The sequence below is a fragment of the Pseudorasbora parva genome, chromosome 21 (genome assembly GCF_024679245.1).
Source record: "Pseudorasbora parva isolate DD20220531a chromosome 21, ASM2467924v1, whole genome shotgun sequence".
Taxonomy (NCBI): Eukaryota; Metazoa; Chordata; class Actinopteri; order Cypriniformes; family Gobionidae; genus Pseudorasbora; species Pseudorasbora parva.
In genome coordinates, this window is record NC_090192.1 from 1,019,153 (window position 1) to 1,033,944 (window position 14,792).

At 48.2% G+C, this 14,792-nt stretch overlaps 1 protein-coding gene across 1 annotated transcript in view; it reads right to left on the minus strand.

Annotated features, from left to right (window-relative positions):
• Positions 1-14,792, minus strand: part of LOC137055745 (glucagon-like peptide 2 receptor) — a 46,177-nt gene that overhangs the window by 18,163 nt on the left and 13,222 nt on the right. Inside the window, exons 4-6 of the mRNA XM_067429639.1 lie at positions 14,013-14,134; positions 13,830-13,936; positions 5,756-5,912 (exon numbers count right to left, since the gene is read on the minus strand). Coding sequence (XP_067285740.1) covers positions 5,756-5,912; positions 13,830-13,936; positions 14,013-14,134 — 386 coding nt within the window. The remainder of the gene's footprint in view (positions 1-5,755; positions 5,913-13,829; positions 13,937-14,012; positions 14,135-14,792) is intronic.

Consider the following 14,792-nt stretch of genomic DNA (forward strand, 5'->3'; position numbering starts at 1 on the left):
AACATAGCCTTTTTAAAAATATAAAGCCAAACATTAAATGTAAAAAAAAAATAATAATAAAAAAAGTTCAATAAATGACTAGTATTTTCCAAGTTAATTATCGATTAACCGGCTAGTCTCGCACAACCCTCATAATAACTACACCTGAAAGGTTTTAAATATGAATAAAATACTAGATTTCAGGGTCTTTTTTTTGACATAATATCATGTCACATGACATATCAAAATGCATTATGGTCCAAAATAGTCTGTTATCCAGGAATGACTTTAGAGAAATCACAATTTGGAGACTAAAGTCTTTCTGTCATAAAAATGTAAATAAGCTTACACTGCAAAACATGCTTTTCTTACTTAGTATTTTTGTCTTGTTTCTAGTCCAAACTTTTAAAAATGCATTATTCATTATAGAGTCAAAAATTCTAAAAGTATTTCATTCATTCATTCATTCGACTTTATTGTCCACCTTAGTGGAAATTTGTCTTCGACTTCTCCGAACAAAAATACATCAATGACACCACATTTAAACTTACATTAAAATACATACAGTTAAGAGTACAATACTACCGCCTCAACATACAACAACAGAAAAATGGAAAACAGCGCAGCTGATTATAATAAGATAGATTTCGATCTACAATAAACACATTTTTAAAACAATTTCAGTTTAGATTAAGTTCCTGTATGGCATGGGGAACAAAAGATTTCTTATAGATGTTCCGGCTCGCCCTTGGGACCCTGAATCTACGGCCAGATGGAAGCAATTCAAACTCTGAGTTTAGTGGGTGTAGGGTGTCTGTTGATATCTGTCGGGCCTTCCTGAGTACCGCCTTATCAAATACATCCCCAAGCTGCCTCTGTGACTTGCCAATCACCTTCCCTGCCGTACTAACAATTTTAGAAAGCTTGTTTTTATATTTCACATTCAGGTTACCATACCAAGCTGTTATATTAAACTGCAAAATACTTTCTACAAGGCCCCTATATGCCATCTCAAGAATATGCTGACTGACCCTGAAACTCCTCAGTTTTCTAATTAAAAACAATCGCTGATTAGCTCTCTTAAAAATACTCTCTGAGTTAACAGTAAAACTTAAAGTACGATCAATAATTGTACCCCGGTACTTAAAATTTTCAACTACTTCCACAGGCTGGCTGTTAAGTACAACAGGGTTGATGTTACTGGCCCCTCTTGGTTTCGTTTGTATTATAAGTTCTTTTGTTTTAGTCACGTTAATTTCCAATTTAACAGTCTGACACCAATCCTGCAATAAAGTGACTTGGCTAAAATAAGCTTCCTCATGTGCTGCATTATTTTCTGTGAGAAGTCCTACCAAGGCCATGTCATCAGAATATTTAAGTAAACTAACATTGGTGCTGTGCACAGTCATATCATTTATATAAATTGAAAACAACAAAGGTGACAACACACAGCCTTGTGGTGCTCCAGTATTTATAACAAGCTCATCTGAGTAGACCCCATTCATTAAGACTCTCTGAGGGCGGTCAGTTAAGAAACTTCTAATCCAATGAATGAGCCCACCATTCACATTCATCCTATGAAGTTGTTCTAAAAGAATGTCAGTTTGCATAGTATTAAAAGCAGAAGTAAAATCAATAAAAAGAACCCGAGCAAGTGACTTTGGTTGTTGCAAATGTTTAGCTATTTGATTTACAAGAGTAAGAGTTGCGTCCTCTGTGCCCCTGTGTGACCTATAGGCAAATTGAAGGGGGTCAAGTTGATTTCTAACGGAAGACATAAGATGGGTGCTAACCACTCTCTCCATACACTTAGCTAAGAGTGGAGTGAGTGCCACTGGTCTAAAGTCTCCAAGGGCTATAGCCCTAGAGACCTTAGGCACAGGTATTATTGTGGATTTCTTCCATGAATTTGGAAAAACACCACAATTCAGCAAAATTTGAAACAGCTGAGTGAGAACCCCTTTAAGCTGCTGAGAACATACCTTTAACACCCTTCCTTGGAGGCCATCAGGCCCAGGGGCTTTGTTTGTTCTAATTTTAGAGAGACATCTGGCTACTTCTTCTTCAGAGAGCTGTATCTGTTCATAGCTACCAATCTGATCACAGGTAATACTGCAGCCGATTTTTGGGTCTCTCACATCATATCTTCCATAGAAGATATTTAATTCATTAACAAATTTACCACAATCTGCCACATTTACACTTTGTTTTTTTCCTTCCCTACCCATTATTGTGTTTAATCCCTCCCATGCTTGTCTTGCATTGCCTGTACAGAATCTTTGTTCAACCTTATTCTTAAAATCTATTTTTGCTGTAAAAACCTTACATTTAAATTCCTTCTCTTTTTCCTTTACTACATCATTTTCTCCTCTCAAAAATGCAGCCCTTTTCTCATTCAGACACGTTTTAAGATCCTTTGAGAGCCATGGCTTGTTATTACTAAACACCTGAACTTTTTTAGAGGTGATAACAGTTTCTTCACAAAACTTAATATAGCATGTGATTGTGTCTGTTAATTCGTGATAATCAGAGCATGTGTCAAAAAACATGCGCCAATCTGTAGAGTCAAAACAGTCTCTGAGCTCCTCCTCCCCATCCTCAGTCCATTGACGTACAGTTTTCAGGAGTGGTTTTTCACGCCTTACTTTCTGTCTGTATGTTGGAAGGAGATGAATGACGTTATGATCTGACTTACCAAGAGGAGGACGACTCACTGCTTTATATGCGTCTGGGATGTTACCGAAGCATTGGTCCAGTATGCGAGTGGAGCGAGTGGGCGTGGTGACATACTGCTGCAGAGTGGGTAGATGAGGTGACAGCTGACATGTGTTGAAATCCCCCAAAATAAAAACTGGCTGATCTACCGATCGGGAGAGAGCAGCATTGAAGCTTTCAGTTATCATTTCCGCTGCTTCTTTATTATTAGGCCCTGGGACATAGACAAGGATGATGGTGATTTGCCCGAACTCCCGCGGAAGGTAAAATAGCCTGATAGATACAGACAGCAGTTCATAGTCTCTAGTGCACACTCTCTTGAGCACTTTAAATTGTGATGCCCAGGCGCTGTCAATAAACATGCAGAGTCCTCCCCCGATGGATTTTTTAGATGACACCTTATCACGATCTGCTCTTATAACTGTAAATCGCTCCATGTCAATGCATGTACTGTCCTCGTGAAGCCACGTCTCTGTGAAACAAAGCAAATTACTCCTCCTAAAATCCTCGTCAAACCGGAGGCGTGTTGTGATCTCATCCAGTTTATTATTTAATGATCTGACGTTTGACAGAGTTATGATGGGAAGCGGGTGTCTGTTTCCTCGCCTTCTCAACCTGTTACGAACGCCTCCCCTCGAGCCTCTTTTCTTCCTTTTCCTGCCCTGGGCTTTTCCATGAGGTATTGCTGATACATGACTTAAGTCCACAGGCACAGCTTCACTCCGTAGGGCAAGAAGAAAATCCCTCGAATATGTAATCACTGGCGACGTTCGTATCTGGTGTTTACTTCCCTCATTGTTCCCGGCTAGGGCAAAGTTCTCTCTTATGACAGCATATAGAATAAATAAGATCCCCACTGCACGCAAGTAATCCATTTCCATGTTGATTGCCTCAAGGACATTAACAAAACATAAGTAAACACACGATTAAATGCCGAAAATTCACAGAACAAACAAACGAACGGAGAAGCACTGGGTCAGCAGCCGTGCCGCGCCCCCATTTACTAGACAAGCAAAAGTAATTGTCTTGTTTTGGGGGAAAATAACTCAAAATGAAGAGAGTTTTTGCTTAAAATAAGATAAATAATCTGCCAATGGGGTGAGAAAAATAATCTTAATTCAAACAGAAAACAAGATTATTTATTTTACTGGATATTTAAATCCAGTTTAAAATCATACTTTTTTAGGGAAGCTTTTATGTAATGTTATTTTGTTAAAGGGGGGGTGAAACACTCAGTTTCAGTCAGTGTCATGTCAATCTTGAGTACCTATAGAGTAGCATTGCATCCTGCATATCTCCGAAAAGTCTTTATTTTTTTTATAATTATATAAGAAAGATGCGCTGTTCCGAGTCTTTCCGAAAAAAGCCGAGCGGGTGGGGGCGTGTCGTGTGAGCGGAGCTAAATAATGACGTGTGCGCGCCGCTGTTATTATGTTGAGTCGAGTCCGTCATCCCTAACAGCGGGAAAAAAACTTTATTCAAAATAAAAATATGGCTTTTAATCAGATACAGCCATACATCTATGATCCGGAATCAGACCCAGAGGCTGCAGTTGAACAGGAGCAGCAGCAAAAACGACTAGAGCAGGACGTCTCTATGTGGTAAGTTACAAGTTATACACTAACTATATAATATGCTTAGCGGCTTGTGTTATTTACATATTTATACTTGAATTATATCGTCGTATTTTTGTCTTTGAAGGTGTACATGTGGGAAGTGCAGTTGTGCACGTGTGTGTGTGTGTGTTTACATGTGGTTTGTGTAGACAGTAAGCGGACTAAAAAAACACAGACATTTGAAGCAGTCTCACTCACCCTTCTAACGTTGGGACTGCTCCATCCTTCAGCATTAGGCGATTGGGAAAATGCGGCGTCGAGCTGGGCCTTGTTTATGAAACAGTCGGCACCGAAATGCAGCGAAGAGATATAAACATTCGCGCAACTCAGTTGCTGATCCGGAAAAGCAAATTACATCCACTGTTGCCTTAACGCGGGGTTTTGGAGAATCTTTGCAGGACTGTCTTGGTCTGGCAACCAAAAACGCACTTTTTTGGTGACATTATGTGCTATGTGTAATTGTCACCTGTCCAGCATCCTACAAACCAGCGCTTTGATGGGCGTAGGCTGTTGCTTTCGCTCTCTCCCTCGCTCTCTCTCACGCGCTTCCGGTAGAATTGTCCGTAAGGCCCATACAAGGAAATTCCGCCCCCATTAACGTCAATGGGGACGCATGATCTCAAAAAACTTGCCGAAACTTATGACTAACCGGAAGTAGTATTTTTGACAAAGAAATACTCCCATCAAACGTCCACCTTAACTTTTGAAACTTTGTCCATGTTTAGTATGGGATTCCAAGTCTTTAACAGTGTAAAAAGATCAGTATGCATGAAACAGCATTTCACCCCCCCTTTAAGTTGCTTTTAGTTGTATTTTTTATTTCTGTACTTCTTATTTTATATATATATATATATATATATATATATATATATATATATATATATATATATATATATATATATTATGTTATTATATATATATATATATATATATATATATATATATATATATATATATTATGTTATTATTATTATTATATTACCCCATTGGCAGATTATTTGTCTTATTTTAAGCAAAAACTCTCTTCATTTGGAGTTATTTTTCCCCCAAACAAGACAATTACTTTTGCTTGTCTAGTAAACGTTTTTTTAATGTAAGAATTGTTTTATATTTTAACTAGAAACAAGACAAAAATACTGAGTAAGAAAAGCATTTTTTGCCATGTAGTATTATTAGATGTCATTGAAAACCTTAATACAGTTATGCACAAGTAGATTTTACTGATTTTTTATCTTTTTATTTATTTATTTTTATTCAGATACTAACCCGGAAGTCAAGGGGAAGTCGAGTCACTTATGTAGTGTGCATTTAAAATGTTATATATTTTTAATATTATGAATATGCTGTGGACAGCAGAATGGACACGCCCCGTCATTGACCCATATAACTCATAATAATGGCGATAAATGAAGGTTATATAACAGTGTAAATGAAGGTTTGTGTACCGCAGAGTTTGTGTATCGGTTCCATCCGCTCTCGTCTCTGGGCAGGTTGGTGTACGTGGCCTGTAATATAACCTCTTTGCTGATTACCGCTGTCGCTCTCAATATGAACGATACGAAGAGATTCATGTGGATGTAGTTCCTCGTACAGTGAAGCTTCCTGAAAACAACAGGTAGAAACAAGTGCTTGGTTAGGGACGAATACAGTATCAGATATCTGGAGCCAGCTCTGGGCTGGGACAATAGATGAACGGACAGGACTGATCAATGAAAACAACAGCGCTGTAATCTGAAATCAATCAGCGAGATCAATCTAATCATGCAGCGGCAGAGATCATTGGTTAATGATACATTCAGCCTCTACTCCAAATGAGTTAAAGGCTTGTCATGAGCGATGGCCTGATCGATTACCACTGAGAGATGCGTTATTAGAAGAAAACTATTACACTGCAAAGAATGCTCTTCTTACTCAGTCATTTTGTCTTGTTTCCAGTCTAAATATTGAACATGTTTCTCACCCCATTGGCAGATCATTTTGCCTGTTTTAAGCAAAAACTCACTTCATTTTGATATTTTTCCCCAGAAAACAAGCTAAAATATATTATGTCATTTTACTTATCAATGCATCTTGATTTAAGAATATTTAGTTCCCTTTCGTTCAGTCACTCCGACGTAACGTCAGTGACTGACGAATGGGGGTTTCGCTTAGAAGCCTGTCATCTCCGAGACTAGAAAGCGCCCAATGGCAGTGCCAATGCCATGGGCATGCGAGATTTGCATGCGTAACTCCGCCTACCCACGTGGGTATATAAGGAAGTAGCTGGCATCATCGCATTATGTTTTAATGCTTCGGAGCCAAGGGTTACATACCTTTCACTCCTACAAGCCTTCTGAGTTAAGTCAGTTCTTCGAGACGATCAGGATCTTCCAGTCGGTGTTGGTGTTCGGCGCGTTCCAGCGGTCACATACTTCCTGCCTGCTGGTCAGACGATTGGTTTCCAGTTGGTGTGTGGTCCCCTGGGCGCTTCGGCATCGACTGCGAGGTTAATCCTCTCACAAAAAGAGCTCACACGTGGCACGTCCTTTTCAGGATGTCTCGCCCGTGTGCTTCTGGGTGTGGCCGGTCTCTACACTCTTCTGATGGGCACTCGCACTGTCTGGCATGCTTGGGCTTCCAGCATGCTCAGGCGGCGCTTGTGGATGAGTCATGTTCTCACTGCGGGAACATGGCCATCTCCGTGTTGCGGTCGAGACTCAATGATCTCCGTGCGGCCGCCGGAGTGAGAGTCCCCTCCGTCACCCCCCGATCTGACGTGTCCGCGGCCTCGGTCTCATCCGGTCCGCGGGGCGTCTCTTCGGCTGGTGGCCAGGGTGACCTGAGGGTGATGGTGTGGAATACAGCTCCGACGCTCACGCCTCGGCCCACACCCCCCTCTGTTGCACCGGTACCCGCGAGCGTTGTGATGGAGCCCGCGGCCTCGGTCTCGGCCGGTCCGCGGATTTCGTTCGGCGCTCCAGAGGAGGATGAGATGTCGGTGACCGCATCGCAAGGTGGGCTAGAGTCCTCCGAGGATGAGGATTCGGCTGTGCTGCCGCCTCCGGGCGCGCCGGCATTGTCCGAGTCGGACCCGGAGTTGACAGCCATGCTTGCCCGGGCTGCCGCGGCGCTCGGTCTGGAGTGGAACCCTCCGCCCCGGCCGGAGCGTTCGCGGTTAGATGATTGGTTTTTGGGTGCGCCACGACAGGACAGCCGTCCTGCCGTGCCCCCAATTCCTTTCTTCCCGGAAGTGCATGAGGAGGTTGCGCACTCGTGGAGGGCCCCCGTGTCTTCTCGCGAGCGTTTGGCAACCTCTTCCGCCTTCTCCGCCCTCGATGGGGCGGCGGCTAGAGGGTACACTGGGGTCCCCCCGGTGGAGCGTTCTGTGGCGATGCAACTGTGTCCCCAGAGCGCCTCCTCCTGGCGTGGCGACCCTAAGCACCCCTCCAAGGCCTGTAGATTCACATCTTCAATGGTGTCGAAGACCTACAGAGCTGCGGGGCAGGCCGCCGCTTCTCTGCATGCCATGGCAACCCTCCAGGCCTACCAGGCCAAGTTGCTGTGCGACATGCACGAGGGTGGAGCCGACCCAGGGCTCAGAGATGAGCTGCGTGCCGCGACCGACCTCGCTCTCCGGGCGGCGAAGGTTACCGCACGCTCCCTGGGCCGGGTGATGTCCACATGCGTGGTCCAGGAGAGACATCTATGGCTCAACCTGGCCGATATGCGGGACGCCGAGCGGACTCGTTTCCTTGACGCCCCCATATCCCAGGCTGGGCTATTCGGCGGTGCGGTCGAGAGCTTCGCCCAACAGTTCTCGGCCGCCCAGAAGCAGACTGAGGCTATTAAGCATATACTGCCCCGGCGGCCCGCTGCTGCACCCCAAGCGCCGCCGGCACAGTCGCCTCAGCTGCCTCGCCGCCGAGGGCGGCCTCCTGCGGTCCCCCCCGCTCCCGCGCGGCCACAGCAGCAGCCTTCACCCGGGCCGCGCCGCGGAGCGCGCCGCAAGAAGCCGCCCCAGTCCGCGCCAGCCCCGCGGCCCGCTAAACGCCAGGCCAAGCGGCGCTCCTGACGCGGACAGCTCAGAGATGGGCAGTTCTTTCCAGGAGACGGCAGCAGGGCCGCTCCTTCCCCCGGTGGAGGGCCGGGGGAGAATCTTTCGTTCCGCTGCCGCCCCCCGGGGTGGCAGCACCCTAATGTGGTTAAAGAAAGAACTGACATACCCATCTCTGAGCACACAGAGACCGGTGACGGCAGTGTGCGCCGCCCCCGGGCCACGCCGCTCTCGTCCCTCTCTGTCGCCAGCCCCCTCTCAGAGCAGACCCCAGTGGAACGCGAGTCCTTCCCTGGTCTCCTCTGTCAGGGCGCAGCTGTTACCGCCGCCCCACCCGAGGTAACCTGAGGTAACCACACCGGGCCGCTACGCCACCCGAGTCCGGGCCGGTAACGCTGCCTCGCTGCCCCACCGAGGGTACGCCGGTGCTCCGCATGACCCCGTTGGTACACTCCCTGGGAGCGTGGCTACAGCTGCCGGGACTGTCCCGCTGGGTCGCACGGACCATCCGGCTCGGCTACGCGATTCAGTTCGCGCGAGCTCCTCCCCGCTTCCGGGGTGTCCGGTACACCGTGGTGGGGTCCAATGCCCCAGTCATGCGTGCGGAGATCGCAACCCTACTGGCGAAGGGTGCGGTCGAGCTCGTCCCTCCAGCCGAGATGAAGTCCGGCTTCTACAGCCCTTACTTCATTGTACCGAAGAAATCCGGTGGGTTACGACCGATCCTGGACCTTCGCGTCCTGAACCGATCCCTTTACAGGCTTCCGTTCAGGATGTTGACTGCGAAACGCCTTTTCGAATGCGTTCGTCCATGCGATTGGTTTGCAGCGATCGACCTGAAGGACGCGTACTTCCATGTGTCCATCCTTCCGCGACACAGACCGTTCCTACGGTTTGCGTTCGAAGGGCGGGCATATCAGTATGCTGTACTACCATTCGGGCTAGCTGTCCCCTCGCGTCTTCACGAAGATTGTCGAGGCAGCCCTTGCGCCACTCCGGCAACAAGGGGTTCGCATCCTGAACTATCTCGACGACTGGCTCATACTGGGCCACTCTCGGGACCGGGTGTGCGAACACAGAGACCTGGTTCTCCACCACTTAGCTCGTTTGGGCCTTCGGGTCAACTGGGAGAAGAGCAAACTCTGCCCCGTGCAGAGGATCTCTTTTCTCGGTATGGAGATCGACTCGGTCGCCATGTGCGCGCAGCTTACCGGCTTGCGCGCGCAGTCGCTGCTGACTTGCCTCAGGCAGATAGAGAGCAAGCGTGCGGTTCCACTGAAACTGTTTCAGAGGCTCCTGGGGCATATGGCATCTGCAGCCGCGGTAACGCCGCTCGGATTGCTTCATATGAGACCGCTTCAGCACTGGCTTCGCGATCGAGTCCCGAGATGGGCATGGCGGTCTGGCACGCTCCGGGTCCCAGTGACTCAGGCCTGCAGACAGACACTCACCCAGTGGTCGAACCTCAGCTTTCTACGGGCAGGAGTGCCCTTAGAACGAGTTTCCCGGCATGTTGTTGTGTCAACAGATGCGTCCACCACGGGTTGGGGTGCCATGTGCAATGGACATGCAGCCGCCGGCTCTTGGTCAGAGAGCCAGAGCCGCCTGCATATCAATTGCCTCGAGTTGCTGGCAGTACGGTTCGCCCTGCACCGCTTCCGAGCGTTGCTGAAGGGTCAACACGTACTAGTCAGATCGGACAACACGGCCGTAGTAGCGTACATCAACCACCAGGGCGGTCTACGCTCCCGCCGCATGTCTCAACTCGCCCGCCATCTCGTTTTATGGAGTCAGAAGCGCCTGAGGTCCCTTCGTGCTGTCCATATCCCGGGGATCCTGAACCGTGCAGCCGACGAGCTCTCACGGGTTCAGCCAATCCCTGGGGAGTGGAGACTCCATCCCCAGTCGGTCCAGCTGATTTGGGATCAGTTCGGGGACGCACAGGTAGATCTGTTTGCCTCCCACGACTCGTCCCACTGCAGCCTGTACTATTCCCTGACCGAGGGCACGCTCGGCACGGATGCACTGGCGCACAGCTGGCCGCGGGGCCTACGCAAGTATGCGTTTCCCCCAGTGAGCCTTCTTGCACGTGTTCTGTGCAAGGTCAGGGAGGACAAGGAGCAGGTCATTTTGGTCGCCCCGTACTGGCACGGCCGGACCTGGTTCCCAGAACTAGTGCTCCTTGCGACAGCCCCTCCCTGGCCAATTCCTCTGAGACAAGACCTACTCTCTCAGAGACGGGGCACCCTGTGGCACCCACGTCCCGATCTTTGGAACCTCCACGTGTGGCTCCTGGACGGGACGCGGCAGGTTTGAGTACCCTACCACCTCCGGTGGTGGCTACCATCACTTCCGCTCGGGCCGAGTCCACGAGACAGGCCTATGCGTTGAAGTGGAACCTCTTCGTCAATTGGTGCTCTTCTCGCCAAGAAGACCCCTGGAAATGCCCGATCGGGTCTGTGCTCTCTTTCCTCCAAGAAGGGTTGGATCGAAGGCTGTCTCCATCCACCCTGAAGGTTTATGTGGCCGCTATCGCCGCCTACCATGACCTCCTGGACGGGAAAACGGTAAGTAAGCACGACCTGGTCATCAGGTTCCTGAGGGGTGCGAGGAGACTACATCCTCCTCGTGCTCCTCTCGTACCCTCTTGGGACCTCTCAGTAGTTCTAAGTGCTCTGCAGAGGGCCCCATTTGAGCCTTTGCGGTCAGTAGATGTTAAGTTCTTGTCTATGAAGACAGCGCTCCTGACCGCACTGGCCTCCATCAAGAGGGTAGGGGACCTGCAGGCATTTTCGGTTGACGAAGCGTGCCTGGAATTCGGGCCGGCCGACTCTCACGTGATCCTGAGACCCCGGCCTGGATATGTGCCCAAGGTTCCCACCACTCCGTTCAGAGACCAGGTGGTGAACCTGCAAGCGCTGCCTTTGGAGGAGGCAGACCCAGCCTTGGCACTGCTCTGTCCAGTACGCGCCCTTCGCGCTTACGTAGACAGGACGCAGTGTTTCAGGACCTCAGACCAGCTCTTTGTCTGTTATGGTGGGAAGCTGAAAGGGAAGGCTCTCTCAAAGCAAAGGCTGTCTCACTGGATAGTGGACACCATTGTTTTGGCTTACCAGCAGCAGGGACGCCCATGTCCCCTTGGGGTCAGGGCCCATTCCACCCGGAGTGTGGCCTCCTCTTGGGCTTTAGCACATGGCGCTCCGCTGACAGACATCTGCAGAGCTGCAGGCTGGGCGACACCAAACACATTCGCCAGGTTTTATAACCTCCGAGTGGAGCCTGTATCCGACTATGAACTCGCCTCTACAAGTGGCCGGTAATGGATTGGCTCAGGTGTCTTCGCTTGCTCGCCGTTCCACTCCACGGACTGGATACGTGCGATATTCTTCTCAGGTGAGTTCCCCGAGAGCCCTGAGCTCCTCCAGCACTGACGACGCCGACGCCAGTAAGTCTGCCCTTAGCCCAGACACTCGTGTCCGGCCAGGTGCCCCATGTGCATGGTTCCCCTCCGGCGACCCCCACATGTGTATTTCCACCGTAAGCCTCCCTGAGCGGGTGTATTCCCTTGGCAACCTTGCCACCTCCTGGGGTTAAAAATCCACCTTCGGCTGGTACCCCAGTGATCTTCCGTATGCAGCCCCCTGGGGTCATACGTGTATCCCTAAGTCCTCCCTACGGGTAGGCATCTTGGCTCATATCTCCTCCTGGAATATGCCTCCCAGTGTACCTTGGTATTCCTGCGTTAAGTAGAGGCCTTTGACCGTCCTAACTTGCATCAGGGTTCTCACGCTTGCGCAGGGCACTGGAAGACAGCCGAGTGGCGTTATTGCATTGGGACCCCCATTCGTAAGTCACTGACGTTACGTCGGAGTGACTGAACGAAAGGGAACGTCTCGGTTACGTATGTAACCCTCGTTCCCTGAGGAGGGAACGGAGACGTAACGTCCCGTTGCCACATCCGCTGTACCGCTGGAACGGAGTTCAACTTGGCTCCTCAGCAGGTAAAACATAATGCGATGATGCCAGCTACTTCCTTATATACCCACGTGGGTAGACGGAGTTACGCATGCAAATCTCGCATGCCCATGGCATTGGCACTGCCATTGGGCGCTTTCTAGTCTCGGAGATGACAGGCTTCTAAGCGAAACCCCCATTCGTCAGTCACTGACGTTACGTCTCCGTTCCCTCCTCAGGGAACGAGGGTTACATACGTAACCGAGACGATATTTGGACTGGAAATAAGAAAAAAATACTAAATAAGAAGAGCATTTTTTGCAGTGCATCTTAAAGTCCCCCTATCGTGCTCTTTGGGATATGCCCTTCGAAAGTAAGAGCTCTGCAAAGTTTCAAAGATCCGTTCAGTTTTTGTCTCCCAAAAGAAAGCAGCGATTCTGAAACTAGTCATCAATAATTCCCATCCCTTCATTTGATGCTTTATAAAGTTCCTCCACACTAAACTCCTCATCCATGTCTTTATGGAGCGACGCTTTGTGCACTGGAGCGCAGTCATGCTGGGACAGGAAGGGGCCGTCCACAAACTGATCCCACAAAGACGGGAGCATGAAATTGTCCAAAATGTCTTGGTGAAGCATTAAGAGTTCCTTTCACTGGAACTAAGGGGCCAACCCCTGAAAAACAAACCCACCCCATAACCCCCCCCCCCCCCCCCCCTCCACCAAACTTTACACTTGGAACACTGCAGTCAGGCGACTCCCGTTCTCCTGGCGACCGCCAAACCCAGACTGGTCCATGTGATTGTCCGACTGAAGCGTGATTGGTCGCTCAGAGAACACGTCTCACTGCTCTAGAGTCCAGTGGCGGCTGCTTTACTCCACTGCATCCCACGCTTTGCATTGCTCTTGGTGATGTAAGGCTTGGATGAGCTGCTCGGCCATGGAAACCCATTCCATGAAGCTCTCTCCGCTGTTCTTGAGCTCATCTGAAGGCCACAGAAGTCTGGAGGTCTGGAGCTGTTGACTCTGCAGAAAGTTGGAGACTTCTGTGCACTGTGACCCTCAGCATGCCCTGACCCCGCTCTGGGATTTAACACTTCGTGGCTGAGTTGCTGTTGTTCCCAATGGCTTCCTCTTTGTTATAATCGCACTAACCGTTGAGCGTGGAATAGTTAGTAGTGAGGAAATATCCTTTTTTTTTGTTTAAGTGCTTCGTTTATACACTCGTGGCAATGGAAGTGATTGAACACCTGAACTCAGTGATTTAGAGGGCGGCCCAATACTTTTGGCAATATAGTGTAGATTTGTAACAAATCTGTATAAAAGGTCTTGATTGGCTGAACAGCGTCTCTTAGCCCCACCCTCACTCACTGTAGTCGTCTCTGAGACTGGAAGAGTTTGGTTGGTATTGTTCATGTGGAGGAGATGCGGTTTTCTGCTTTAAAACAGCATCATAGGAGCCCTTTAAAGATACATCCGTATTATATAAAACAATAAAGGACCCAACACTGAGTCCTGCAGAAGTCCACTCACCTCAGAAGACTCATGATCAGAACAGCCAAGCAAAGAGAAGAGAAAGACAGCGAGTATCCAACAATGGACAAGACTCTCAACACAGACTGCCGAAATACCTCTTCTTCCTGTGTATGCAGGAGGCCAGTGTGAAAATAATGCCATAACGCAGATCATAATGTAATTCATGGGAGCAATATTCACCTCGGGCTTGAAGAAATACTGGTTTTCACACTCGGACTGATTCCTCCAAATGCTGCTGGAGTTCTCCTCGGTTCTCCAGGTGCCGTCGACCGTGCATTCCTTATACACATTTCCAGTAGCACCTGAATATGATCACCATAAATATATCGCTTTTAGTGTTTTTAATTAGAAAATGATTTATGTACTACAGACAAAAGTTTGGAATAATTACAATTTGATGATGTTTTTGTGAGAAGCCTTTAATGCTGCATTAGTTGATCAAAAATACAGAAAATAGTGAAATATTAAAGCAGCTGTTTTACATTGCAAAAAAAGCTCTCCTTACTCAGTCCTTTTGTATTGTTTCTAGTCTAAATATCTAAACAATTATTAAATGAAGATGCATTTACTACATAAGCGTCACACTCGGGTCCAAAGAAGATGACGAAGGTAATTCTAAATACAAAAGTTTATTATCAAAGACAGCAGGATGTGCAACAGTGTGCACTTACGCAATACCAGACAAATGAATGGAAACAAGCAGGAACTTACACAGAGGGTTAACTAAAATGACAAACAGCTGTGATTAATGTGATCCGTGTCCATGGTGACGGATTGTGGCGGGAAAATAGAAGACATGTGATCAATGAAAACCAACACAAACAGAACGTGGCTGTGACAATAAGGAAAACGACATTAGATATTTTTTCTTGTTTTCTTTAAAATAAAATCAAAATGAAGAGAGTTTTTGCTTAAAATAAGATAAATAATCTGCCAATGGGGTGAGAAAAATAATCTTAA